Genomic DNA, 27,796 nt, shown 5'->3' with positions numbered 1-27,796 from the left:
GAGGGGTAGGGCTGAAAGAAAGCTGGGCTTGATTGGGTCTGGGGAATGCCAGTGATGGCTCTGGGACTAGCCCTGCACCCCAAGATGTGGTGGCAGTGGTGAGAGCATCCTTTCAAAAACAGCCTACCTGTCCCTGGGGTTTGTGATGATAGGTCTGCACTAAGGGTCCCATGAGATCACTTGAGGTGGGAGGAAAGCCTTCTCTAAGGGATGGAGAGAATCCAGCTCTGGGTTCTTTAGTGGCCATAAAGCAGACATCTGTTCTGCTGTGTTTTAATCCTCTGTGGGCTGGGAAAAGCAGGCCCACGTAGATATGCTGTGAGGGAAGTTATGTACCAGACTCCAAGGGAAATCCTCAGGATACCTTGACAGGTTCCTTTGTCACATGAGCCAGGTGCAGCCCCCTAATACAGTCAGCTGGAGGTGAATGTCAAGCCTATAGTTATGGGACAGGTGGGGATCTCAGAAGAGAGGTCTGGACCAAAGGCATATACTCATGAGTGGGGCTCATGGCAACCACTGATGGTCTTCAAATCCTTGGAGACTGAAACCTCCTTCTTGCTTATATCAACCAGAGTGGATTCTGAAGTTTGAAGTTAGGGATCCTGACCAGTACAGGACTTGTAGCACCAAAAATAACAGAGCTGGGGATGAGTCAGGGGGGCAGGAGATGAGGGCCCTCCAGGCCTGGTCAGATCACAGAGAACAGATATCAGTGTCACTGGCCTTGAGCTCAGTGTCTGAGGCCAGCAGTGTTTCGGAGCCGGAGAATACAAGACCCCTTGTGAAGTTAGAGGTAGCACAGTCACAAGACCACCCACCCTCACTTCTGATATCAATTGCAAGTTTGAGGGTCCCCAAGACCACCCATAAGTTCTATAATTGGCTAAAGGGACTCTAGAACTCACGGAAATCTGTTCCACTCCTGGTTACAGTTTGTTAAAGGGAAAGGATACCAATTAAAGTCAGCCAGTGGAAGAGGGGCAGAGAACAGAATCCAGGGAAGCTGCAAACACCGAGCTTCCAGTTGGCCTTTCCCTGTGGATCCGTGGATGGCCTTACTTTCTTAGCATCACACTGTGACAATATGCACAGTGTTGCCAACTGGGGAAGCTCACCCAAGCCTTGGTGTCCAGTCTTTACTGGGGCTCCATCTGTAGACATGGTTGACCACCCACGTGGCTGACCCCATCTGCAGCCCCTTTGGAGGTCCAGATGGTACCATGTCACCCAAAGTCCCCACCATAGTTCACACCGTTAACTGTCGGGAATGTGCAGTGCTCCCAGCTAGACAAGACACTCTGATCAGGCAGGACTTCCCAAGGGCCTAGAGATGACGTCTCAGGGGCTGAGGGCAAAGACCAGCCCCCTCTCTGAGCCAAGGTGAATTCTTTACTACATAACCCTCCCCCACGCCACTGCCACTGTCATGAGCCCACGTGAGTCCCCGCCCCTGCATACTCAGGAGGAGGGGGGAGGGTGAAAGAGGAGAGACTGAGAGCAAACACACGATTGCTAAATTGATGGAAGGGTCTCTTTAAATGGTTGGATTCCATTTCTGGACATTTATTTCACAGATGTACGTGCTCCTATGTTTCTATGGATGCATGAATAAGAAATGACGTATGGGTAAAGTTTTTCACGGAAGCACTATTTATTGTCAAAGAGTTCAGCTGAACTGGAGAAAGCTGGGCTGCCAAGTGTCGGAGGAGTTGATTAAAGCAACGACAAGCCAAAATGAAAACCACAGTGAAACCTTCAGTCACTCACTCCAATAGCATAAGCGAGCGGCTCAAACCAGAGAAAGCACCGACACCCCTGTTCCATTTCCCCCATGGGACAAGGTGCAGGTGGATCAGGGGTTTCGGTGCAAGTGCTGGGGTCGTCTCACTGATGAGGATCCCCAAAAAGAAACCACTGTCAGGTTCCTGGACCCTGAGCCAGGGAGGCAGGGGGAGGGAAGGGGGAAAGGGCTGGGAGTGGAAAAGTACTGAGTGTGAGTCATTATGGGGAAAATATCTTCAAGGTTCCCCCTTCTTTCCCTGACAGAGTCCTTGGCAAAGGCCTCTGGAAACCTCTGCCTAAGGTTTCAGGTAAAGAGACTTAGGAACGAGGGCTTCCCTGGTGGCGCAGTGGTGAAGAATCTGCCTGCCAATGCCGGGGACACGGGTTTGAGCCCTGGTCTGGGAAGATCCCACATGCCGCGGAGCAACTAAGCCCGTCCACCACAACTACTGAGCCTGTGCTCTAGAGCCCGTGCACCACAACTACTGAGCCCGCGTGCTGCAACTACTGAAGCCCGTGCACCTAGAGCCCGTGCTCCACAACAAGAGAAGCCACTGCAATGAGAAGCCCGTGCACCACAACAAAGAGTAGCCCCCGCTCACTGCAACCAGAGAAAGCCCGCGTGCAGCAACGAAGACCCGATGCAGCCAAAAATAAAAGTAAATAAAATAAATTTATTTTAAAAACCCCAAAACTTAGGAACAAAGGCTTCTGGGCTAGGAATCCAAATATGCAAAGAGCATAACTGTCCAGGGTGTCTGAGTCCTTGACTGCAACTCCCCTCAGAGACCACAGTGCCTTGTCTGGGCACCGAGACTGGGATGAGGAGGGTAGCTTTCCTCCACGAGGCCTGTCAGGTAAAGCCTTTGTAATTGCCTATGGTCAGGCCCCAGAAATCACACGTAAGATTTTGGTTAAAATGCTGGACTTCAGTTAAAATAAGGAGCTGGACTTCTCATTCATAAAAGCCAAATATCAGAAACAACCTAAGGACCCATTAGTAGGGGGTTGGTTAAAAAAATTGTGGTCCATCCCCACCAGGAAATCCGATTAATCTCTAAGAAAGAGGAAGTTGTCTTGTATGTCCACAAGTGTGGAACATTGTGTAGCTGTACGAGGGCTCTTGGGAAGTTAGTGAAGCGCAGAGCGGGAGTCAGTTTGTAACCAGGAGGTGCAGCATCTCCAGGGTGGCGTCTTAGTTTGTGTGGGCGTGAGCTCTATGGCACCATAACTATCAATGGTTCTTCTATAGTCTCTCGATGGTTCTTTGATAGCCCAGAGTTCTGATCATTAATATCAGAATGTGCTGTCCCAAGGCCAGTCCTCCTATAAGGTCTGAGCTGTTGAGGATACTTGCATGTCTATAGTCGGATTTCAGGGTGTCAGAACCTGCTAGGGGACCCCAGGACCAGCAGTGGTTGTCCTGGAGCTACCCCAGCAAGACATGATGACACTAACTTGAGGCTCTGTTACTGAATGAATGTGTTTAGTCTCATTGGGTAGGAATGGCCTTTCCTTGCTTTGCGAATGAGAAATATTTTGTTCTTTCACAAAGAATTGGTTTTTCCCCCTGTTTCATAGCAAACCCGGCTGCCCCGTACTCATCAAGTACGTGCCTGGGCTTCCCAGAGTCCTTTCTTGGGGCCATCCCCTGGAATGTCCTGGAGCGTTCTAGAATGCTCTGAAATGAAGACTTGCTTGAAAACTAGGCTGAGTTTCTTACAAATATGCAGAGGAGACCAACCCACAGCTTTTCCAGGCAATGTGGCCAACAGTCTCATATCACATCCAGGATTTTGAGCTGGTGAACTCCTACCCTATTGTACAGCCACGCGTGGGCCCCACCCATCTTACCAGTCACATGCCAACCTGAGTTCTACTTGCTGCCACTTGTGTTTCTTTGCCTGAGAGGTTTCTACAGATGCTAGAGCCCGCCCTGCCCAGACTAGAAGAATCAGAGAACTGATGTCCCCAGGAGCTCCCCTCAAACAGTGGTTGATGGGAGACGATGTACAAGCATCCCGGCAATCTCAGCCCTTGGGTGGATACTCTGAGTGTTCTACACTGGCTCCCAGAGTTTCCTGAGTGGGATTAAGGTGGTAATTGGTTTGATCATGAACACTTTAAAGGCTGCCTTCCCTTCCCCAATTTTTTTTCTTACAAATTTTTAAAAATTAATTAATTAATTTATTTATGGCTGTGCTGGGTCTTCGTTTCTGTGCAAGGGCTTTCTCTAGTTGTGGCAACCGGGGGTCACTCTTCATTGCACGCACAGGCTCAGTAATTGTGGCTCACAGGCCCAGTTGCTCTGTGGCATAGTGGGATCTTCCCAGACCAGGGCTCGAACCCGTGTCCCCTGCATTGGCAGGCGGACTCTCAACCACTGCGCCACCAGGGAAGCCCGTCCCCGCCCCCCATCACATTTTCTCTGCTCTACTGGTTATTTCCCTGGGATCCTCTTCCCAGTAAACTACTTGTACCCGCCTCCTTGTTTCAGAGTCTGCTTCTGGGGAGCCCAAAGGAAGGCAGGTGATAATCGCATCAGCTGTTTACCAGGACCTGGTTATGCCCTATCCTCCCCTCACCCCCAGAAGCTGGACGTGAACCCGCTGAGTCCCTAGTCACCCTGCAAGGAGGTATTCCCAGCAAATTTGACCGGGGAGGACACAGGCTTTAGAGAGGCCTTTCCCTGAGGCCCAAAGCAAGTAAGTTGGAGCCAAGACTGGCTCTTTCCACGGTGAGGCAATGTCCTGAAAAACAGACATAGGAACTGGGTCTGTGCTGCCTCTAGTTCCCCTGTGCTGACCGACTCAGTGCCTGCAAACAGGAGGATGTTCAGTAAGCACGTCCAGCCAATAAATATTGAATCCCCACTAGGGTTAAATAAATCCTTTTACATGGATTACCTAATATCACCATTATAAGAGTCCTAGGACATGGCTACTATTATTATCATCCTTATTTCACAGGATAAAGTGGGGGAAACGGGGAAAGGGACCGGTCCAAGGCCACGTGGCCAGTGCTGGATGAAGCCGAGCCCTTCACAGTCCATCACAGGATGGATGATGGTGGCAGACAAGTGAACAAAAGGGACGAGGCGAAGCCATGGCTCACCCCGCCTCCAGCTGGGTGACAGTGCATCGTCCCATATTGGAATGCATCTCTGTCACACGCAGCGTAAATGGGTCTATTCCCTGTGAATTATCTGCTAGCCGGCAGCTCCATCCACCTGCTCATTTACACAATTAAGAAAGCATCCAACGAGCTTTCTGATTCCCAGTCCCTGGGGGCCCAACTTGGAAATGACTGTTTGGTAAAGTCTGATCAAAGGCTGGCTGTTCAGTGATTAGAAATCACGGCCTCTTCCTCCAGGCTTGGGGCTCATAAACAACAGTTGGATGAGTCTTTTATTCGGGTCAGACCCAAAACCTAGACAGATCCATTTCCTCCTAATTTACACCCGTTTCAATGGGGAGGGCAGCAGGAGGCTGAGTTTTTGCTCCCGGAGACCCTCTGGCTCCTGTGTCTGCAGCAGACAGAGGGGGAGGGAGAGAGGGAGCACGTACTGAAATGAGCCCATGAACTGCCCCCAAACTGAGATGGACAATTGTCTTAGAGAGCCAGCATCAGCACCAGGTCCAGGGCTGAGCAGGGAGTGAATCCCATGTTCTCTCATTGAGGTCCCCACAGCAGCAGCGCTGAGAAATGGGAATGTGGTCAGGGTTCATCCTTGAAGACCACAGATGGAGCTGACCATCCAAAGACCCCTTAAATAAGAGAGGGTTGGCAGTAGGGGGGGTTCAGCTAGAGTACCAGATGGTTCCTTCACTGAGCCATTCAATAAATATTTATTGAGGACCTACTAAGTGCAAGCACTCTGCTAGGCACAGGGATCTGATGGTGAATAAAAAAGACCTGCCCTTGAAGATAGTACAGGCTAGAGGGGGAGGACGGTCCATCCTGGTGGGAAAGTAAAATCCAGAGTTAGAGGGGGTGTGGGTGTACGTGCTGAAAAGGAGGAGTGTGGGGACAGAGGCCAGTCCCCCAGAGCTGATAACAGAAATGGTCTTCATCCTCCCAGAATCTCCAGGAATATGCTACACATCTGGAAATGCAACTTGGCAATCCAGCTGTGGCCCCCAAGCCCTGTCTTTTGCCCTGTCCTCAAACTCTCAGGTACCGGACGTTGGTGCCCAAAAACAGGAAGTCCTAGGAGAGAAAAGACAGGACAGGATGGTAAAAGCATCCTCTACTCCAAAAAGATGCATCTCTGATTTAAAGGGAGGCCCATGTCTGGGGAAGCACAAGCTCTGCCAGAAACCAGGTCAGTGCATAAATCGAGCGTGTGCCTCTGTCCCAAGGTCTCCATAAAGCACAGCTTTTGCCAGCTACCTTCTCTAACGTGGCAATTTATCTGTCATCTCCCAAGCTGCTGCTTCCTGGAAGACCTTATAAATGTCCCCTGTGTCACCTAAATTCTCTCTCCTTGGTGAATAAGACAAAACTGTGAGCCGCTGGGGTTTATTCTCCTACTTCCTCGTAGGTTTCCATCACCAAAGGGGTGGGAATTCTGAACTCAGAGCAAAATCCAATTCTTTCCCACAGCAACCATCCCCTGCCTTTGGGGGTCAAACACATGGGCAGAGCTGACCTCAAATTTTTATTGGATATGATAGTATATACAGTTGACCTCTGAACAACTGCGGGGTTAGGGGCACCGATGGGTGGGAAAATCCACGTATAATTTAGAGTCAGCCCTCCATATCTGCGGTTCCTCGCGGCCGCAGTTCCTCATACACAGATTCAACCAACTGCAGAGATGGTGTAGTACCACAGTATTGTATTTATTATGGAAAAAAATCTGCGTATACACGGACATGGGGCCATTCAAACCCGTGTTGTTCAAGGGTCAATCTAACAAATTCCTAATGACTTCCATGGTGCCAAACTGAGCTAGAAGCTCTAATCTTCATAACTGCCCAGTGAGGTTTGGGCTACACCCCACTTTACACAGGGGAAAACTGAGGCCAGCTGCATGAATTGTCACTCAGTCCTTGCTTTGAACAATGATCTGTCTCACTCCTTATAAACTCTCAGCAATAGTTGGATGTTGAGTATCTCTGGATGCAAAAGGGCTCGGAATATTTGTTTTTCAAATGTCTCTGTTGATCTCTGTTTCAATGTTCCTGATCACTCTGCTGCCTGTCCCTCTCTTTAGTAGCTGTTGTTTGCTGGATGTTGACTATGTACCAGGCACAAAGCAGCCATCTCCTTTAATGCTCACAAGCCTGCCAACCCAGTCATCCCACCTTACGGATGCTCTTCTAGAAAGATAACCTGAAGCGTGGGGCACAGATGGCGCATAAAATGCTTGGTCAGAAGAGTGGAGAGTCTGGTGAAGAATCAGACATATTCCTTGGTATTCAAATAGTTAAGTAAATTATGGTCCCTTGCATGCTTGGGACAGAATTTAGCATTGGTGGGGGGAAGGAAGACTAGACTGCAACCAAAAGAAAACAGGTCTGAGCGCTAGCAAGGCAACTATCCATAACAAGAAAACAATTTCAAAAAATGCTTGCAGGAGACAAAAGGCTGGAAGGAAGTACACCAGAAGTCAAGCTATGAGTGTGGTGGGGCAATGGGTCTCTGAGGGACGGCACACCAAACATGTATCTATTAATACATCAAAGCTCTTCTACTTAAGAAATTAGAAGAAATTTTATTTTAATTAATTAATTAATTAATTTTGGCCTCACCACACGGCTTGTGGGATCTCAGTTCCCAGACCAGGGATTGAACCCGGGCCCTCAGCAATGAAAGTGCCGAGTCCTAACCACTGGCCCACCAGGGAATTCCCAAGAAATTAGAAGACATTTTAAAAACTTACTAATGGCTTTCAGAACCTGAGCTGTTGGCATGGCTAGGATTGCTGTATTTTTAAAACGAGCTGGTCTTGAGGTTCTCCCAGGTCACCCACGGCCGGGGGGCGGGGCGGCAGGGGGTGGAAAGTTGTGACACAGGTTGTGTCAAATCCCACCTGCCCCCATAGAGGTGGCACTTCTAAAGGACACGTGGACGGCCTCATGGCATCCAGCTGACCCTGAACCATCCCACCCCCGGGGAGGCTTTCCCAGCTGCAGGGCTGGCTGGGTCCCACCCACTGAGTTATAGCCTGCAAACCAGGAAAGCTAACCAACCCCCCTCCCCAATTCCTCAGAACCCTGCTGAACCCACTGACCTTGTGGATCTGGAGAACAGGGTCATAGAGCTGAATACGCTTTAGCAGAGGGAGGGGGAAGCCTTCTGCCAACTTATCTGGAGGTTGCGGCAGAACATCGAGAGACATTTGTTAATAAATAATTACAGAGACAATTTTACATCAAAAAGTTCCTCTCTGCAAACCCTATACATGGTATATTCCCATTTAATTATCACCAAAGATTGGGATTATTATTCCCATGTTACAGATAAGGAAATTGAGGCATAGAGTGGCCAAGTAACCTGTCCTAGGTTCCATAGCTAGAAAGTGGAAGAACTGGGATTTGATGCCAGGCAGACTGACAGAGGAGCCTGAGCCCTCAGCCATGGTGCTCTGTGGAGACAGTGGCAGGGATGGGGCAGCGTCTACTCATGATAAGAATCCAGTGGGCATTTGTTCTCTGCCCCCCACCTGCATCCTGCTTTCTACTGTAGCCAAATGAAGCAGGGTCTCATGCAAAGAGGGTTTAGGTCTTTAAGTTTTATTTTTTGACCAGGGAGATGGCAACTAACTGGGGAATGTGATTTTAGAGGTGGGCTGCCTTGTACCCTGTATATTAACTTGGTTCTCAGTCTCACCTGTCACTTCAGGGTGTGTATGGGCACTTCTGTGAGCCCCTCTTTCTCTCTTAGGAGGAGGTTTACTGTGTTCCAAAAACTGCCCCTATCCTCAACCCTCCTTAGAGGCCTGGAATGAGGTGGGGCTGACTTCAACACTCCTGTCTCACAGACAGGACACTGAAGCTCAGAGAAGAGAAGTGACTCGCCCAAGGTCACACAGCCTGCAGGAGAGCCCTGGTCCCAGCTTTCTTTCCCCGAAAGAGCAGTGTCCACTCTTGACTTGGAAAAATCCATAGTGATACTTACCATTGACCTTGGGGTAGAGGGTGTTGAGAAGGTAGTAATTGAGCAGCGCCTCCAACAGCTCCACCTGGTGGAGAATAGGAGAGGTACACCATAACCACATGTACCATCTTGCCCACCAACAAACCTCCAGAGAGGCCACCCCGTGGGTGGGGTGGTTTTGTATGTGTTGACATGGCAAAAGGCTTGAAAAAAAGCAAGTTTCAGGTAGATACCTACATCATGCTACTAACTGATAAGATAAAACTATTTTGAGATGCACATTTATATGTGTACAAAGGGATAGAAAAATTTGGAAGACTACCCACCCAACTATCTATCCTCCAGGAAGAACATCAAGGTTTGGCTTAGCCTTATCTTTAGTAGTTAATTTTTCTTTTTACAGTGGAAATGTTTTCCCAAGTTACTTATATAATAAAAAAGATTTTTAAGTCAAAACAAAAATTATGAAACCCAACTTTTGACACTCACTATGTGCCAGGTATAGGGCTCAGAGCATTACTTCTACACCTGATTCAATTTTCACTAGAACACTTCGAAGTTAATATTAATGTCCCCATTTCACAGATAAGAAAACTGAGGCCCACAGAATGAAAGTGACTTGCTAGAACTCAGGCAGCAGGGTCTGAATTTGAATCCAGATTTACCTGATTCTACAGGTCTTATTTTATTTTATTTTACTTTTTGCGGTACGCGGGCCTCTCACTGTTGTGGCCTCTCCCGTTGCGGAGCACAGGCTCCGGATGCGCAGGCTCAGCGGCCATGGCTCACGGGCCCATCCGCTCCGCGGCGTGTGGGATCCTCCCGGACCGGGGCACTAACCCGTGTCCCCTGGATCGGCAGGCGTACTCTCAACCACTGTGCCACCAGGGAAGCCCTACAGGTCTTATTTTTTACAATTGATGTTCTGGAAACATGATAGGATGTCTTTTTGTGACTCTTTACACATGAATAATTTACTTCATAGAACATTTTTACATGCCATGCACAGATACAATATTAGTGTGTCATTATTCACTTTAGCCTTTGTTCTCTGAAAGGAGTCATCCTTCAGGGTCCCTGTGGGCAATGTTTCTCCCCACACTCGATGTATTTTTTCCATTTCTACTTGAGGGAAAGTCTTGGAAGTGGGGGGCAGGTAAAGTGTGGTCAGAGGGAACCAGTATCCATAGGATGGTAAAAAGGTGTGAGCAGCTGCCATCACCCCACTTTCCCTCTTTTCAGAAATCTCTCCTCGATTGTTTCAGCCCACATAAAACTTCCCATTCTTTTTCCTCCTTTAATATGGCACCACCTATTTCATCACTTTTTCCTCTTTGTGGAAATCATCTTTTGGTTTTGCCTGCCCAGCACTCAATTCCTTTTTTTTAATAATAGTCCCTATTTTCTCCTGGGGAACCCTCCTTTCCAGTCTCAGTCCATGTGGTTTGGGACTGCAAATCCTGGCTTGGGGAGTGTAGATTAAACCAAGCTCAGCCAACTGACCTTGTCCAATTTCCGACCACGTGATTGGCTAAAGAATGGGCACATGACCAAGATTAATCCAACGAGGGCTTTTTTTTTTTTTTTTTTTTTTTTGTGGGTAAAAAAAAAAAGAAACTACAGGAAATTTGTGAGTTTTCCACCAGTGGGAAGAACCTGCCTGAGAATGAAGCCAACACAGATGAAAGCAGAATGGAGAGATATTCTTTTTTTTTTTTGGAATATATAGATTTTTTCTTTCTAAAAAATTGAATGAAAGATTCTTTAAATTCTGTAGTGCTCTACAATTTTCAAAAGTTTCACACGATTTTATATAATCCCTTAATAACCATTCTCCCCCTATCCCTATATCGCCCCTCTCCCCTCCCCTTGGAGATTCTTGATGTACTAATTTGAACACCTGGATCCAGCTATGCCTGAAACCTCTAGCCTTAGCTTTTTTGTTTTTTGGTTATGACCTATACATTCCTTCTGCTTGCTTAAGACACTTTTAGTTGGCTTTCTATTCTTTGCAGTTAAAAGAATTCTGTCCAATAGATGATTTAATTATACTGTCTTATATTGGGAGGTAACTGTTCCTCTGCCCTATGGTTCCTGTCTTCAAGAACTTCTATGCTTTTCTAGGGCAGAGAGTAACTCTTCTCCTTTTCTATTTTCTATTATAGGTGCCAAAGCATTATTTAGTAAATACTCTAAATTAATTATTACCCTAATCATTTCATAAATAAAAACAATAATAACTTACATTGAATACTCCAACTTTAGATTCTTTCAGTTCCACTTGTATCCTATAACAAATCAGAGAAGATTCAGAGATGTGGGCATTATGTTCAAGGGAAACCTAAGCAATGTAGGGATCCCCAGAAAGGAGGAGACACCATCTTGAGAAGGCACAGGGCCCAGGGTGTGGTAGCAGTGAGAGTGAAAAAGGTGATTGAGGAACCAAAAACAATGATACAACCTTACTGGGAAGACTTGCAGAGGGGAAGTGTGTAGCATAAAAGAACTCAGTCTCTATAATTTCAGGAAGTCAATATTGCCGATGTCTAAAATTCATAGATTAAGAAAAAGCAGTATTAGTAAATTCTTTAGAAATTTGGAAGTAATGGGGGTTAGGTGAAAAGGAAGTTTATGGAGGCAGATCCAGTTGGCCAAAGGAATTGGGCCAACTGGGGTAAAATTTAACTTTCCTTCCCAAACCGTGGGCCCCACGGTTTGACAGGGGGATCTGGTTACATCCCACCTCCAGCTACAGGGAATCAGCTGAAGCGTCAGATGGAGCCCAGTTGAGCGCCCCCCATGTAAGTCACGAGGCTGACTTACTTTTCTGGCTTCAGGAATCCAGTGATCTTGCTGGTGTTGAAGGTCAACATGACAGACACATTAGTGGCCTGGTAATTCCAGTAGAAAGAAACAGGTCTAAATGAAGGAGGTTGTCATGTACAGAACAGATAACTATGAGGACCTGCTGTCTCCTCTAAGCAAACATCTCACTGAGTTAAAGCAGGAACTTGCCCACTAGATTAGACTCCCAGGAAGCTCATCATGGGTGCTCAATAAACATTTGAACTTGGACTTGAATATTTTTACTTGAAATTGCTGACTATGATAGTAGCAATTAAACTTTGAACATACTACCAAGAGAAGGTATAGAGACCTATGCCTGGAGATCTCTAAAGGGACCATTTCTAGCTATCTCAGGGCCAAGATTCAGCCCGAGTAAATAATAATAGTAATGATAATAGCTTATGTTTTAATTTAAAATATATTGGGGACACGTAGTTTTTCAGGACAGAAGTCTGGTGTGTTCCTCTTTGCCTGGCAAAGCAATAAAGCTATCCTTTTCTGCTTTACCAAAATAATAAAAATAAAAAATAATAAAATAAAATATATTGACAACAATTTTGATAACAATAACAACAATATCAAGTTGCAGATATAACATCTGGGAGCAATTACTCTTCTAGAAATTTGTCTTGCTGAGTTTCAGACCTGGAACAAGAGAGCAAAGTTCTCCATCCTGTGAGCAGGACCCCCAAAAAACTCAGAATCCCTTCTCTGTTTGACAGGGTCCATTGAGAAGGGAGACACAACTCTCAATATTTAACCAAGAGGGAATTTCATACAGGGGATTGGTTATACAAATGATGGAATTGCTGAGAAGTTAAAAAAGAGTTGGAGAGGCAACTCAGAGATTAGCAGGGGTGGGAAGCTGCTTGCACCCCAGGACTGGAGGAACAGAGGGAGGAACTGGGGAGGCACCATGGAGGAGACACAGTCAGTGCCTGAGTCTCTGTCCAAGATAGAGAGAGAAGAAGAAATACTCTGGCTTCTTCCTTCCTCCCACCCTCTGTTCTCCTGACAGTGTCGTCCATTGGCTGACCTAGCTGGAAGTCAGTGCAAGGAAGCCTGGGAAATGTAGTCTTCAGGGGTCAGAGATAGCTACAGAGCAGAGCAACAGGTCAAAGATCCCCTCTGCCTTCCTCCCCACAATAGACCAGACTCACTTAGTTGGGCAAACATACATTAAGCAAATAAACCTGCAAACAGCTACATTGGTATCTTTACAATAAGTCCTATGAGGAAAAATAATAGGGTGCCACAAGAAAAAAAAATGACAAGGGACCTAAGGTAGATCAGGGGTAAGGGCAACCAAGAAAGGCCTATCTGAGGAAGTGATACTTAAGTTGAGATCTATCTTAAAGAATTAGCCAGGTGGGGAGTGGGGGAAAAAGCATGTAGGAAAAGGGAACAATGTTGCCAAGCCTTTGAACCTTACCACACCAAGCCGGAAGACGGGCTCCTTGACGGAGTTGGGCAGGAGCACAGAGGCCTCAATCTCCATCTGGGCAGCTGAGGACAGATTCCCAGGGCTGAAGTTCAGGAACGGGGCAGAGACCACTGTGCCTTGGAGCGTTAAGTTCGTGTTGGGGTACAGTCTGGCTAACTGAGGGCAGAATGAAGAAATTATGTCAAGAGAAGGAAACATGCAGGTTTGCTGGGAGACCCTTGAGGGAGTCAGATCAAGCTGAGAACACTTCTTGGTTGGTTTAATTTCCACAAAATGCTCTGTGCCTTTTTCTCTTGAAGGTATAACTGGACATCCTTCCACATCAGACATATGGAGTCTGTGTCATTTATCTCATGGATGCATTGTATTCCACTGTGCATGGGTACTGCAATTGATCTAACATTATTGCACATCAAGTTGTCTCCAAGGTTTTGCCATTTTAAAGACCACTCTCCTGTGTACTGTTGGCTATTATTTTGGGGGATACATTCCTAGACATGGAATTGCTGAGTCCAAGGACAGGGATTTTTTTTTTTAGTGGTATGCGGGCCTCTCACTGTTGTGGTCTCTCCCATTGCGGAGCACAGGCTCAGCGGCCATGGCTCACGGGCGCAGCTGCTCTGTGGCATGTGGGATCTTCCCGGACCAGGGCACGAACCTGCGTCCCCTACATTGGCAGGCGGACTCTCAACCACTGCGCCACCAGGGAAGCCCCAGGCAGGGATATTTTTAAATCTTCTGCCAGTTATTGATTGCCACGCTGTCCTCCAGAAAGATTAGGCTGATTTTTTTTTCACTCCACACCCCTCCCTGGGCAGTGGGTGAGAGCTCTTTTTTTCTCTATACCCCCATCACAGTCAGGTAACTGCACATGCAAAGCCCAGACACCACTGTTTCTGAAGCACAGCACACCTAGATCCCACCATTTCAAAGAGCTGGCAATTTTCCTTTTAATTAGAATTTAATTTGGGGTCAAGACTGTTCCTTTTACGGGGGAAGTTGGTGGAGGAACGACAGTCCCATGAGCCTTTTGGTTATGCAAATATAAAATCTACATTCAGTTGTAAAAGGGAGATCTTTAGAAGGTTGAAGAGGTAAACCACTTGACTAAGAAGGTGACCCGAGCTGCTTCTGTGTCAGGTTGATTATGATGTGAGCAGGAAGGGAGGGGAGAGTTTCCTCCTCTTTTTGGGCAAAAGGGATGTTGGAACCAGGATGAAGCCAAGGTCCCTCTAAAGCTAGCGCCGACAACATGGTGGCAGGTTGGGCTTTTGTGGGGCTCTAGGGAGAGAAAGGGCCTCTGTGAGGGTATGTTATGGAAGGACGTGACCCAGGTACCGCAGTATTTAAAGTTCAACCATTCTCCCACCGTTATAATTCCTCTCAGCCATCATCAAGCCTTCTGCAAGGAACTTTAAACACTACCACCTGTCTGAGCTGTGTCTTGGGGGGACTCAGAAGGTAGGGGAGAGGCAACAGGACAGGTGGATTTCCGTGGGATTAAATGAGATATTGAACATGAAGAGCTTAGTCCAGCAAAGACCAAGCTACAGGGTTATTCACTGCAACACTGATGTAGCAAAAGACTGGAAACAACGTAAATGTCCTTCCATGGGGGACTGATTACCCAAACTATGGTCCATCCATAATACAATGGCAGACTGGATTCCCAAGAAAACAAGAGTGAGGAAGCTCTTTATCTACCTACATGGAATCATCTCCTGGTATACTAAAAGAAAAAGTAAGGTACAAAATGGAGTGTAAAACATACCTCCATTTGTGTAAAAAAATGGAAGAAAGACATACATTTGTTCACATATACATAGAATAGCCCCAGAAAGATGTGTACGATCTGACAATATTGATGGACTCAGGGTGTGAACTGGATGTTTAGGGGACAGGAGTGGATGGGACTTTCCACTCTATAACCTTCTATGTCTTCTGAATCTTGAACAATGAGAATTTATTATCCATTTAAAAAATAATTTTTTAAAGCACCAAGAACAGTGCCTGACCCCTAGTACGCCCTCTGTAATTGCTTGGTGTTATTAATTAGGACACATTTTGTGGGACATGTCAGCATTCCTTGGTATTGTCAGAGATCATCAATGAAAGACTGGGCAGCCTGGGGTCCCACGAGACACAGGGCTCAGGCCCCTGTTATCTGGGCCTTGAAGGGAAGGGAGTCCCCAAACCTGTAGCACCACGGCCTTCACTGGGGGCCCCACTGCTGGCCTTCTGACTCTTGGTCAAGCTGAGAGGAGTGTGGAGGTTTTAAAGAAAACCCCTGAAGTATTGGGGGCTCAGCCTGCACCCTGAGGGCTGAGGGAAGCCTTACCCGGGGGCAGAAGGCGCGGAAGGACTTGGTGGTCAGTCGGATGTTAGAAGTAGGCGGAACCTGCGGCAAAGGGACACAAAGAAGTTTTAGGTGCTCCGGCCGGAGCCAAAGGTCTGAAGAGAGTTGGGGAAGTGGGGGGATATTCAATAATGTAGCTTCTTTTTTTTTTTTTGCGGTACATGGGCCTCTCACTGTTGTGGCCTCTCCCATTGTGGAGCACAGGCTCTGGGCGCGCAGGCTCACGGGCCCAGCCAGTCCGCGGCACGTGGGATCTTCCCGGACTGGGGCACGAACCCGTGTCCCCTACATCGGCAGGCGGACTCTCAATCACTGCGCCACCAGGGAAGCCCAATAATGTAGCTTCTTGACTGCTCCGGGTTACCATGGCAATGGCGAGATGCCTGTTCTGCATTCACCATGAGCACACGAGTCCTTGGGATCCTGACTGCTCTCCTTGGGCCATAAGTGACACTCAGGACTCAATCAGAGGATCCACAAGGGTGAGATTTTCAATCACGCAGATCTAGGTTTGACTCTTGGCTTCGTGACTATGTGATGTCAGGTGAGTGCCTTTACCTCTCTGAGCCCCAACTTCCTCACCTATAAGATGGAGATAATTATAGTCCCCACTTGTTGGGTCACTGTGAGGGCTAAGTGAAATGGTGGGTACAAAGCATCTAGCCCAAGGCTTAGCACATAGTGAGCGCTCAGTAAAACACAGCTACCGTGATCCCACCCACTGAAAGAAGGGACTGTACCGCAGGTGGGAAGGGTGACTCAAACATGGCCATAGAAGTAAAAGGCCTGGGTGTGGGTGAGTCAAAGGACACATGTCACTCCATCCATCACTGCTGGTCCTCAATTTATTACCAGGGTAGGCTGGACCATCCAGTTTGGACTGCATTGTGTTTCCCCCACCCTCCCTACATTGTTCACGAGGCCTCAGCTTTTACAAAGAGCTACAAGAAACATCCATCTAAACCCCAGAAATATTAAAGAAACTGAAAGAAAACCATGTGATCCACTCTAAAATTCAGTAACCTTCATACAAAGTCACATCTCTTTATACAAAGACACAGTTATTTTAGAGCTAAGTGCTCGGAAGACTTTGTCTCTCTTTTTTGCTGTGAATCACTAAATCATGTACCCTTTCCATTTTGGCTACAGGAAGCTCCTGCAGAGATTCGTGATATTAAAAAAAATCAATTTGGGGGCCCAGTGTCTTTATAAAATTGTGCTTTACTTTTAACTTGGTCTTTATTTTCTATTCTATGTAACTTTTGCATTTATCAGTGTATCTATTGTCCTGCCCCATTCACTAAAATCTTTTTTTAAACCTCCACAGACCATCAGGATGAAAGAAAGTATGAATTAGAATAACAGATCGAGTCTGGAGGGAAAAGTAAAAGACAGACAAGCAAGCCACAAAGTCTTCCACGATTGTTCTAAGGGAGAAAGAACTTTGACTTTGAGCTCTCTGGCAGCCAAAGTGAAAAGGGAAATTGTACTAACTTATATTTTCCTGCTCTTGATCTTTCTTTTAGTCATAATTTACTATTTCACTGATGTAAATGCGTGGAAAGGAAAGAAGAAAGGAGACAGTGTCATTTGTGGGAGCTGTTGTGCTATTATTCTCACCATGTCATCTGTGATAGAAAAGTTCAGGTATCCCACTTTGTGATAAACTAGGCTGGCGGTGTTGAAGGCATAATTAGAGATGGCAAAGTAGACCATTCGGCTGTGTTCTTCTGGAAGGCTCATGACAGGCGCAAGGAAGGCAACCGGGGAGCGGTGATCACGGCTAAAAATTTCACCCTGGAGAGAGAGATAGAATCCATTTGAACTTTTCTAAGTCTATCCCAGGGCTGGACATCTGAGCTAGGTAGTTGTCTATAGAGTCTGACGAGGGAACGTGGACTGGAGGCACTGCCTGAAACTCCACCATTAAATAAGTTTTCCTTGGAATCTAAAAAAAAAGGGTACAAATGAACTTCTTTACAAAACAGAAGTAGAGTCACAGATGTAGGAAACAAACTTATGGTTACCAGGGGATAAGGGAAGGAGGTATAAATTGAGAGATTGGGACTGACATATACACACTACTATATATAAAAGAGATAACTAATAAGAACCTGCTGTATAGCACAGGGAACTCTACTCAATGCTCTGTAATGACCTATATGGGAAAAGAATCTTAAAAAAAAAAGGGGGGCCTTCCCTGGTGGCACAGTGGTTGAGAATCTGCCTGCTAATGCAGGGGACACGGGTTCGAGCCCTGGTCTGGGAGGATCGCACGTGCTCGCGGAGCAGCTGGGCCCGTGAGCCACAGCTACTGAGCCTGTGCGTCTGGAGCCTGTGCTCTGCAACAAGAGGCCGCGATAGTGAGAGGCCCGCGCACCGCGATGAAGAGCGGCCCCCGCTTGCCACAACTAGAGAAAGCCCTCGCACAGAAACGAAGACCCAACACAGCAAAAATAAATTAATTAATAAAACTTCTACCCCCAACATAAAAAGAAAGAGGATATATGTATATGTATAACTGATACACTTTGCTGTATACCTGAAACTAACACAACATTGTAAATCAACTATAATCCAATAAAAATTAAAAAATAAAAAGGATGTTTTCCTTTGGATCAAAGTGTGTATCCAGAATCCCTTAATGAAACGATCCGCAGAAGCTTTGGTCTATTAACCTATAGGACCTCCTGGTCAGCTCCTCTACACCACTGAGGGCCAGCTCTGATTGACCTCACCTGCTTGGTGGGAAAGGTGAAAGAGGGGAGGAAGGGGGAAGGGAAGTTTCAAGGCCTAAGTGATGTAAGACAGCGTGGGCGGGGCTTCCTTTGTGGCGCAGTAGTTAAGAATCCGCCTGCCAATGGAAGGGACACAGGTTCGAGCCCTGGTCCGGGAACATTCCCACACGTCGCGGAGCAACTAAGCCCGTGCGCCACAGCTACAGGCACAGCCAAAAAAAAAAAAGCTTACAAAAACAAAAAAAGACACTGTGGGAGGATCCTGGCTCTGGGAACACCCCGCAGCAATCCATATCGCCCTGCCCTTGACACAGTGGGAACCACGGGTAGATGAGGACAGATCTGAAGCCAGGAGAACAAGAGGCCCCAGGAAGGGCTGACCCTGAGGCGACCCCGCACTGGGCCTGGACCCGCCCAAGACCGCCCCCCCCCCCCAGACCCTTTTACCTTAAGCATCACGTCCAGTATTTCCGCTGTTGCCTGAGGGGCCTCCATTAAGCTGTAATCAATCCCAGCGAAAGTGTCCATCTCCATGGTGACTGAACGGGGGAAGGGCAGAATTAGGAGGCAGACGAGGGAGAAGGGGTGAGGGCTCTGGCTGACCCACACTCTCTGTGACTTTCTTCAGAGCCCCCTGCCCCTCCACCTTAAGACCCTCCACCCAGCCCAGTGCTGGGGGCAAAGAACTCCTTTGCCAAGAAAGAGTTGACATGGGTTCTTCGGTTCCACTGGTGATTTAGCCACAAGGGGGCTGGTATGCTTAGCCCAGGGCCTGAGCAGTTTCCAGAGTCTCACATACTCACACAGTCACACACACACACACATAGACACACACACACACATACCCTGAGGGCAGGAGGAACTCAGGTCTGGCAGCCCTTCCACACCTAGGAAGCCACACAATAGGAAAAACTCTCCAGCCAAAGCTATTGCTCCCCAAGTTTACAACCGAGACCTTGATCTTCCAGGACACCAGCCTCCTACCAGTACGAACCAAATAACCAGGAAGGCTGGGCCATGTCCAAAGGGCCCAGAGACTCCGCTCCAAGGCCCTGGAGGGACGGGAGTTTTCTGTCCCAAGCACTTGGGTGTCTGTGCCTGCCTGGGTCTCTGTTGAAGGGGAATGTCAACAGGGGAATGTCAACAGGTGAGTGTGGAGGACCTGGGGGCCAAGGCATGAGAGAACACCTCAACAATTTGCCAGGGCCTGTTTCTGCCAACTTTATGTGTGTAGCCAAGATCCGGGGCCTCCACTTGCTACATTTGAAGGGGAAGAGGTGGTGTGAGGCGCTCCCTGCCCCACTGTTGGCAATAGCAAAGGACGGCAACAAACCTACCTATCCAGCAGCTGGAGACTTATTAAATAAATGGAGACATCCGTTAAGATAGAACACTGTGCAGCTATTAAAATGAATTCCCTGATGGTCCAGTAGTTAGGTCTCTGTGCTAACACTGCAGGGGGCACAGGTTCAATCCCTGGTCAGGGAACTAAGGTCCTGCAAGCCATGTGGCATGGCCAAAAAAAAAAAAAAAAGAGGTCTATTAAAACCACTTTGGAAAACTGTTTGGCAGGATCTGCTAAGGCTAAACCTATAATTTCTCTCCTGGGTATATACCCAAAGACATGCATCCACAGGAGCTAGAATGTTCACAGCACCTACCCACAATGGTCGAAAACTGAAACTACCCAAATGGGCTTCAATAGTACAATAGATAAATAAATGGAGGGACATGGACACGGTGGATTACACAGCAGGAGAATGAACTCACGATATGCAACAATATGGATTGACCTCATATTTTAAAGTCGAATAGGGCTTCCCTGGTGACACAGTGGTTAAGAATCTGCCTGCCAGTGCAGAGGACATGGGTTCGATCCCTGGTCTGAGAAGATCCCACATGTCGCAGAGCAACTAAGCCCGTGCGGCACAACTGCTGAGCCCGTGTGCCACAACTACTGAAACCCACACGCCTAGAGCCCGTGCTCCGCAACAAGAGGAGCCACCGAAATGAGAAACCCGCGCACCGCAACGAAGAGGAGCCCCTGCTCACTGCAACTAGAGAAAGCCCGCGCTCAGCAACAAAGATCCAACGCAGCCAAAAATAAATAAATTAAATAAATAAATAAATAAATAAATAAATAAAATGTGTATCCTTTAAAAAAAAAGTTGAATAGGGAAAGCCTCCAGCTCTTGATAAAAGACTCTACTGTATGGTTCCATTGATGTACAAAGTGCAAAGCTAATCTTTGCTAGCAGAAGCTGGGTTAGTGGTCACCCTGAGGGGTGGGCAGTGTCAGAAGGAGACACGGGAGGACTCTGAAAGGCCAGTCGTGTTCTGTATATTGATCTGGAAGCTGGTACGTGCATGTGATCAGTTCGTGAAAAGTTTCTAAAAACTCTTCACTTATGATTTGAGCACTTTTCTCTCTGTATTAACTTCTACACAAAAGTTTTAAAAAATGAGATCAATTTATATGTGCTGTTGTAGAAAGATCTCCAAAGTATACAAGTTACAAAAGAACAATGTCTCTATTATTATAGACTAACATATATATTCATAATTATGCATATTCACATATATTCATGAACAAAAGGAATACATATGTGAATGTATAGTCATGCTTATGTATGTGTATATTTATATTTGAACATTCAAAGGAAATAGGTTACCTCTTGGAAGAAAATTTGGGGAGAAAAGGGGATTTTAATTTTAACTTTCAACACTTCTCTTCCATGTAAGGTTTTATAAGGTACACGTACGCACTTATAAAAATAAGTAAAAATCAAGTATCCCAGGGATGGGTGGGGTGTCCTACCTGGCAGAGTTTGGAGGTAAGGCTGTAGGTCAGAGGTCACCGAGTCCTGGATTATTTTGCAAATCTGAAAAATATGGGAAGAGAAAGCCTGAGTGAGTTCCCTGGCTTTGGTCTGGCCCTGTGCTAATTGCCTTAGTTCCATTATTTCACTTATTTGCTAATTGGTCATTGATTCTACAAAAATGTATAAGTGCTTATGATGTACTGAGAAAGTAGAAATGATCAAAAACATGTCGGCCCCCATGTCGACCCCAATAGGGTCCAGCTGGACCTGTCAAAGTCCATCCCAGGACTGGAAATCGGAGCTAGGTAGTCACCTACGCAGCGGATGAGGGGACATGGCTAGAGGCACTGCCTGAAACTCCATCATGAAGGACCTTTGCCTTTGGGATGCCCTGGTCTCCCAGGGTCTAGAGCTGAAATAGCAGAACTAGACGATAAGTAGCAATGGCCACACAAATAAGTGTACAGCTAATGCAGATACTTCTTAAATGTCATCACTTAACAGGTTAGCTGGACTGATCAATAGTCCCCCTGTCCCCTGCTGCCCGTGGAAGCCTGAACCCTCCCATCCAGCGGACTACCACACGCACTAAGCACTCAGAATTTTTTGCCCCAGTTGAACGGCGTGAGTCTCAAGAAAAGGAAATGTGTGTTCTCTAACCTGTTTGCTTTCCTTGTTATTGCAATCACTCAAATTATTTCTTATGTAAACCCATGAAACACGACTGAGACAAGAGTCGTTTCTATGAAAACCTACGTTTTCTTTCCTTCTTCTTCTTTTTTGTTTTTTTTTTTTGGCCATGCCTCAGGGCTTGAGGAATCTTAGTGCCCTGACCAGGGATCAAATCTACACCCTCGGCAGTGAAAGCGCGGAGTTCTAACCACTGGACCACCAGGGAATTCCCAAAAACCTATAGTAAGTGTTTTGGAAAGGTGAGTTGCTTAAAGAAAATGCTGGTAAATTGGTGTGGACCGGAAAAGCTTACAAGGAAGACAATCATAAAAATCTAGAAGGATTCTGCATTGAGATTGCTTTGCAAATGTCTTTAGATTCTCATTGTGGTTAAAGAAATCTGAGCTGGAATGTAGCAGATGCCTGTTGAATGAAAGAAGGACCGTGCAATGCCAATCAAGAGACTGTTTGCAAAGAACAGTTCTGGGCCTAGGTCAACTGCATTTACATTTACTGTATCTTAAAACATTGGATTCATATGTAAATATTTTCTTTGTTCAGGTGTGTATGAGTGAGTCCTCACTTTAAACAGCTTTTTTGATTAACCAGCTATCACCTGTGGTGCAAACGAATGCACAGATACAGTGGAGGGAGGGGCACGTGGGCAGGGGGGTCCAAGAGCATGGATGGGGCCCTGGCCTAGTGAGGGAGTCACCGACGGCTCCCTTGAAGAGGTGGCATTTTAAGGGCAAGCTAAAGGGTGAGCAGGCATAAGCCAGGCACAGGGCTGTGGGGAAGGACTAGGCTGGGGGTTGGGCAGACAAGGGGTGAAATCTTCACCTCCCTTTGCAGCTGGCCTAGATTCTGGGAGAAGAGTTTGGTAGTGAGGAGCTGCCAGAAATAAAGGAAAGAGGTGGTGAGGAACCTTCATGGTTGGTTTCAAAGGAGCCAGGAAACTCTGTCGGCCTCACCCAATGGGGGAAGGGAGGTCTTCAGGTACTTCGGCTCCAGACATGCAGTACGGTCTCCCAGAGAGGCAGGTTGGGGCAGTGGTTAAGGGTGTAGTAGGGAAGTCTGAAAACCTGGGTTCAAATCCTGCTAAGTCTCCACTGGCTGTGTGACCTTTGCAGAATCTCTCTGCTTTGGGGTCCTCACCTCAGGATACAGTGACAAGGCCCAGTGCTTTCCAGGGTGTTTGGCGGGGGTGGGGTGAGGTTATAAGATGATGAGTATGTATGGCCCAGAGAGTAAGCACTCAGCAAGGACTCATTATTCTTAGCCCTGCTAGTCAGATACCACATCCCTCCCTGAATGGGAAAGTCAAATGGTCCTGCACCAGGCTCTTAGTTGCCCTGGGAGAAGGAGATTTCTGAAGCCCTATAAAGATCAGGGGTCAGGACTTCCCTGGTGGCGCAGTGGTTAAGAATCCGCCTGCCGATGCAGGGGACACGGGTTTGAGCCCTGGTCCGGGAAGATCCCACATGCGGCTGAGCAGCTAAGCCCGTGTGCCACAGCTACCGAGCCTGCGCTCTAGAGCCCGTGAGCCACAACTAGTGAGCTCACGTGCCACAACTACTGAAGCCCGTGCGCCTAGAGCCCGTGCTCTGCAACAAGTGAAACCACTGCAACGAGAAGCCCGTGCACCACAACGAAGAGTAGCCCCTGCTCACCGCAACTAGAGAAAGCCCACGCACAGCAACAAAGACCCAACGCAGCCAAAATAAATAAATAAATAAATTTAAGAACAAAAGATCAGGGGTCAGGGGAGAGAGATCTCCATCTTTCCTGAGACACCAGCCCCGACAAGGCCTTTGGTACAAGCTGCTCCCAGCTCCAGAAAATTCAAATCCTGACCTAGCCTCCTGTCAACAAGGTGACCACCGAACAAGTTACTCCACGCTCAGAGCCTTCTCCCTCAAATGTGGGACAGAGGCTGTGGTTAAGATCCAGCGGCATTGCCTATGTGAAGTGATTAGTACATTATTCTTAGCCAAGCCACAGGCTCAACAAATAGCCACCATTATTATTATAAATAAGAATAGTTATATAGAGTGACACATTCTGTATAACATTAATTATATTAATTTATCAAAATAATAATTATCAGGGTAACTTATTACCCTGATAATTATTATATTATTATTAATTGTAATATGGTACTATTTTTATATATTATTAATCATTATTATCTCCATCATCAGTAGGGGAGTATAAATCCAAACCACTGAAGAATATTATGTCCCACTCAGAAAGGCATGGCAACATGGCAATGGGGTGCTTGAGAAGGAGGCTGGCATATTTCCCAAGCTCACCTAGACCCCAGGACACCAGATAAGACAGGGAACAGAAGGCAGCTTGCTACATCCAATCTGTGGGGTCTGCATGCTATTCTCTCTTCAACCACCAGGAGGCACTCAAAGCCAAACCAGATGTTGTACCAAGAGCGGTGTGTGCGCCTGTTTTTTCCTCTGTTACTTTCTCCTTCCCAAGCACAGTCATTGCTACAGACACAGCTCCAGGTATATGATACCCTAGAAATGGGATTTTGGGGTGAAGTGAGTGAGTGCAAGAACTGAAAGTTAACATGAAACCTCTTTCTTTGAGCCAGAGATTCCAAAATTTGGAGATTTCACATAATTTTTTTAATGGGAAGAACTGACACTCTGTTGCTGCTTCCGCGTACAAAGCAGGTGCTCATCGCCCAGGTAGGAACCAGAACTCCCACCTGGTCCACACACTCCCAAAGTTTCCTGCTTGGTCTCTGAAGCCACCTAAGTGTTGATTTTCTTTTTTGCGTTTGTGGCCTGCAGGGCCGGGGTGGGAGTGAGCAAAGCCAAGCAGACGTCTCCATTTGGTCCCTTGGCCAAGCATCTAACCCGTTTCTGTCTAACTGGATAGACTCGGAGTCCAGAGACCTACATTTTGCCCCCAGCTTTGCCGCACACCAGCTTCATGACCTTGATTTGTCCTTTCTGGGCCTTGAGCCCAAGTGTGCCTGGGCCAGCCCCTAGGGCTGTTCAAGGCCAGAGCCCATTAAGGACTTGGGCCCAGCCCCTTGAGTGGCTCGGCAGCGCCAGCCACTTGGACATTCTTACCTTGCTCTCCAATACTCTTCGGAACTTGGACTCGATCTGATGGTGGAAGAGATTCAGCAGCCACCTGGGGAGAGAAGCACAGTGGATGATCAGCTGTGTGCCACTGAATGCAGGGACAGTGGGGCAGTAGGGAGAGCCAGGCCAGTCCCCAAGGGAGCCCTCCCCACCCCATTCTGGTCCCCTGCTGTGTCCCAGAATCCTGGATGGGATGAATATGCAGAGTCCAGTTCCCAGCACACTCACTGATTCAGTGCATCTGGCATCCCAGCCCCCTGCTGTGCCCCAAAGTCAGTAGATTTGGTGGAGGGGCTGGAGAATCCATGTTTTTCTAATCTAGAAAACTGAGACTTGAAGAGACTTGCTCAAGGGTTTATATATTTTCCACAAACTCTCCTTTGGCCAAAAGCCTTCGTGTTTCTTCAGTAGCCAGGTTGCACTTGCCTGTTGGTGGTGAAGTTTGTCTTTTGGTGGAAATGGCACGCCAGTACTCCGAGCTTAAATCTGCTTCTGTCAATTTCAGCAGGTCCCCCAAAGAATTACCTCCAAGTGCACGTGATATACCCATGCATTACGCCTGGACCCTCATGCTTATCGGTGACCAGGCCTTGGGCTGACTGGGCCTGTGGCTGCAGCCAGGGGTCAAGCTGGTGAGTGTCCCGATGGTGACCTACCCCAAATCTCCTGACATGTGCACCTCCACATCACGGATGTCGCTGCTGCAGCTAGAAACAGCGACCTTGGGTCTCCCAGAGGGCTCGCTGCCCAAGAGAAGATTGACTGAAATGGTGATGCCCTTGACCGTCACGTCAAAGGAGCCATCTAGTTTCCTAGAGGAGATAAGAGAAGTAGTAATTGATTCCTAGACTAGGGTCGGCCACCATTTGGGGGGAAAATATAAATCTCAATTCTTACCCCCAAATAAGTGAAGCTGCAGTAAAAATTTAATTACAAAAATTATTACAAATATTTATTACAAAGCAAAGATTTATTACAAATAAGACCATAAAAGATCAAGAAGAAAGCTTGGGTTCATTTACTTATGGTCAGGGATGGGCAAAAGCCTTTCTAGGTTAGATCTAAGTCTCAGCAGCCCTAAAGGAAATGGTGGATAAACTTGCCAGCACTGCAAATTAAAACTTCAGTGAACAGCAACAAAAAAATTCCATATGCAAAGTAAAAAAAAAAAATTGCTTCTTGATCCAGGCAAAGAGCTAATTTCCATGACATGTGAGCTAATATATGAGTTAATTTCCTTAATACACAAAGAACAAGCCTATACAAAGAAATAAGGAAAGGACAAAAGGAAAAACAAGGGATCAAAGATATGAACTGGAAGTTCAATTGCAAATAAGCACATGAGAAGTTATTAAAAATGAAAATAACAATGATGCCAGTTTTCACCTAACAGGTTGATAAAAAGTTTAGAAGTTTTCATACCCAGTGCTTGTGAAGATATGGGAAAACAAAACACCGGTTGGGAAAGCACATCTAGAACACAAGCTGGTGGGATCTATCCTGATTTTAACCACAAATCTTTGGCCCAGTAATTTTACTTCTAAGTCTTTACTCTGTGGCTTGTCTAGTCAAGATGTATGTGTGGGGCAGCTCACTGAAGCATCATGGGTAATAGCAAGAAATGAGGAAACAACCTTAAATGTCAACTAGTTGGGATAGGTTCAATAAGTTGTGGGCATCTATGCTCTGCAGCCTTTAAAAAGAATGAAGCCAAATGTGGTCTAGTTATACAGTGACATATTACCCATCCATACAAAAGAATAAAGCACTGATGCATGCTGTAGTGTGGATAAACCTCAAAAATATTATGCTACATGACAAAAGTCAGAAACAAAATGTCACATACTATACGATTTCATTTATATGTCCCGGATTGGCAAATCCATAGAGACAGAGGCGGGTTGGTGGTGGCCCAGGACTGGGGGAGGGGGAAATGGGGAGTTAGTGCTTAATAGGTATCAAGCATCTTTTGGGGTGATGGAAATATTGTGGGACTAGGTAGAGGTGGTGATTGTACAACACTGTGAGTGTACTAGATGCCACTGAATTGTATACTTCAAAATGGTTAATTTCATGTTATGTGAATTTCACCTCAATAAAAATATTACAGGGACTTCCCTGGATGTCCAGTGGTTAAGACTTCCCCTTCCAATGCAGGGGGTGCTGGTTTGATCCCTGGTCGGGGAGCTAAGATCCCACATGCCTCGTGGCCAAAAAACCAAAACATAAAACAGAAGCAGTATTGTAACAAAGTCAATAAAGACTATAAAAATGGTCCACATCAAAAAAAAAAAAAATCTTTAAAAAAGTTACATTAAAAAAAAGTTAAAAAAAAGAGAATGAGGTAGATGGTCATATGCTCATATAAGAGATCTTGAAGAGTATGGCCTCATTCCTGTCATGGAAATTGAATAAATATGCAAAATTAGGTGACCTATATACTGAGCATCTTTCTAAAGCAGTGTTGTCCAACAGAAATATAATGTGAACTACATGGGTAATTTAAAATTTTCTAGTAGTCACATTAAAAAAAGCAAAAGGAAAAAGGTGAGAATCGTTTTAATAGTATATAATTATCATTTCAACATGTGATCAATGTAAAAATTATTAATGAGATTTCTTATGTTCTTTTTTGTGCTGAATCTTCAAATATGGTATTTCACACTTACGACAGATCCCCATTTGTTCCAGCCACTTTTCATGTATTCAGTAAGGACATGTGGCCAGAGGCTACTGTATAGGACAGGGCAGGTCTCCAGTGTCTATATGGCCAGGTCACCCATAGTTGCCCTCCTGTTATGGGCTGAACTGTGTCCCCCCAGATTCAGATGTTGAAGTTCCCTCAGTAACCAGAATGTGACTGTATTTGAGACAGTGATTCAGTTAAAATCAGACCATTAGGGTGGGCTAGAGTCCAA

At 46.5% G+C, this 27,796-nt stretch overlaps 1 protein-coding gene across 1 annotated transcript in view; it reads right to left on the bottom strand.

Moving 5' to 3' along the window:
* Positions 1-5,614: 5,614 nt before the first annotated feature.
* LBP (lipopolysaccharide binding protein) overlaps positions 5,615-27,796 on the bottom strand; it is a 28,541-nt gene continuing 6,359 nt past the window's right edge. Inside the window, exons 4-15 of the mRNA XM_065893677.1 lie at positions 25,535-25,690; positions 24,864-24,927; positions 21,093-21,156; positions 18,722-18,813; positions 17,157-17,333; positions 15,519-15,578; positions 13,169-13,336; positions 11,713-11,780; positions 11,135-11,177; positions 8,911-8,974; positions 8,024-8,100; positions 5,615-5,994 (exon numbers count right to left, since the gene is read on the bottom strand). Coding sequence (XP_065749749.1) covers positions 5,950-5,994; positions 8,024-8,100; positions 8,911-8,974; positions 11,135-11,177; positions 11,713-11,780; positions 13,169-13,336; positions 15,519-15,578; positions 17,157-17,333; positions 18,722-18,813; positions 21,093-21,156; positions 24,864-24,927; positions 25,535-25,690 — 1,078 coding nt within the window. The 3' untranslated portion in view covers positions 5,615-5,949. The remainder of the gene's footprint in view (positions 5,995-8,023; positions 8,101-8,910; positions 8,975-11,134; positions 11,178-11,712; positions 11,781-13,168; positions 13,337-15,518; positions 15,579-17,156; positions 17,334-18,721; positions 18,814-21,092; positions 21,157-24,863; positions 24,928-25,534; positions 25,691-27,796) is intronic.

This window comes from Phocoena phocoena, chromosome 15, assembly GCF_963924675.1.
Source record: "Phocoena phocoena chromosome 15, mPhoPho1.1, whole genome shotgun sequence".
NCBI classification, from domain to species: Eukaryota; Metazoa; Chordata; class Mammalia; order Artiodactyla; family Phocoenidae; genus Phocoena; species Phocoena phocoena.
This window is presented reverse-complemented; position numbering and strand designations above follow the sequence as displayed.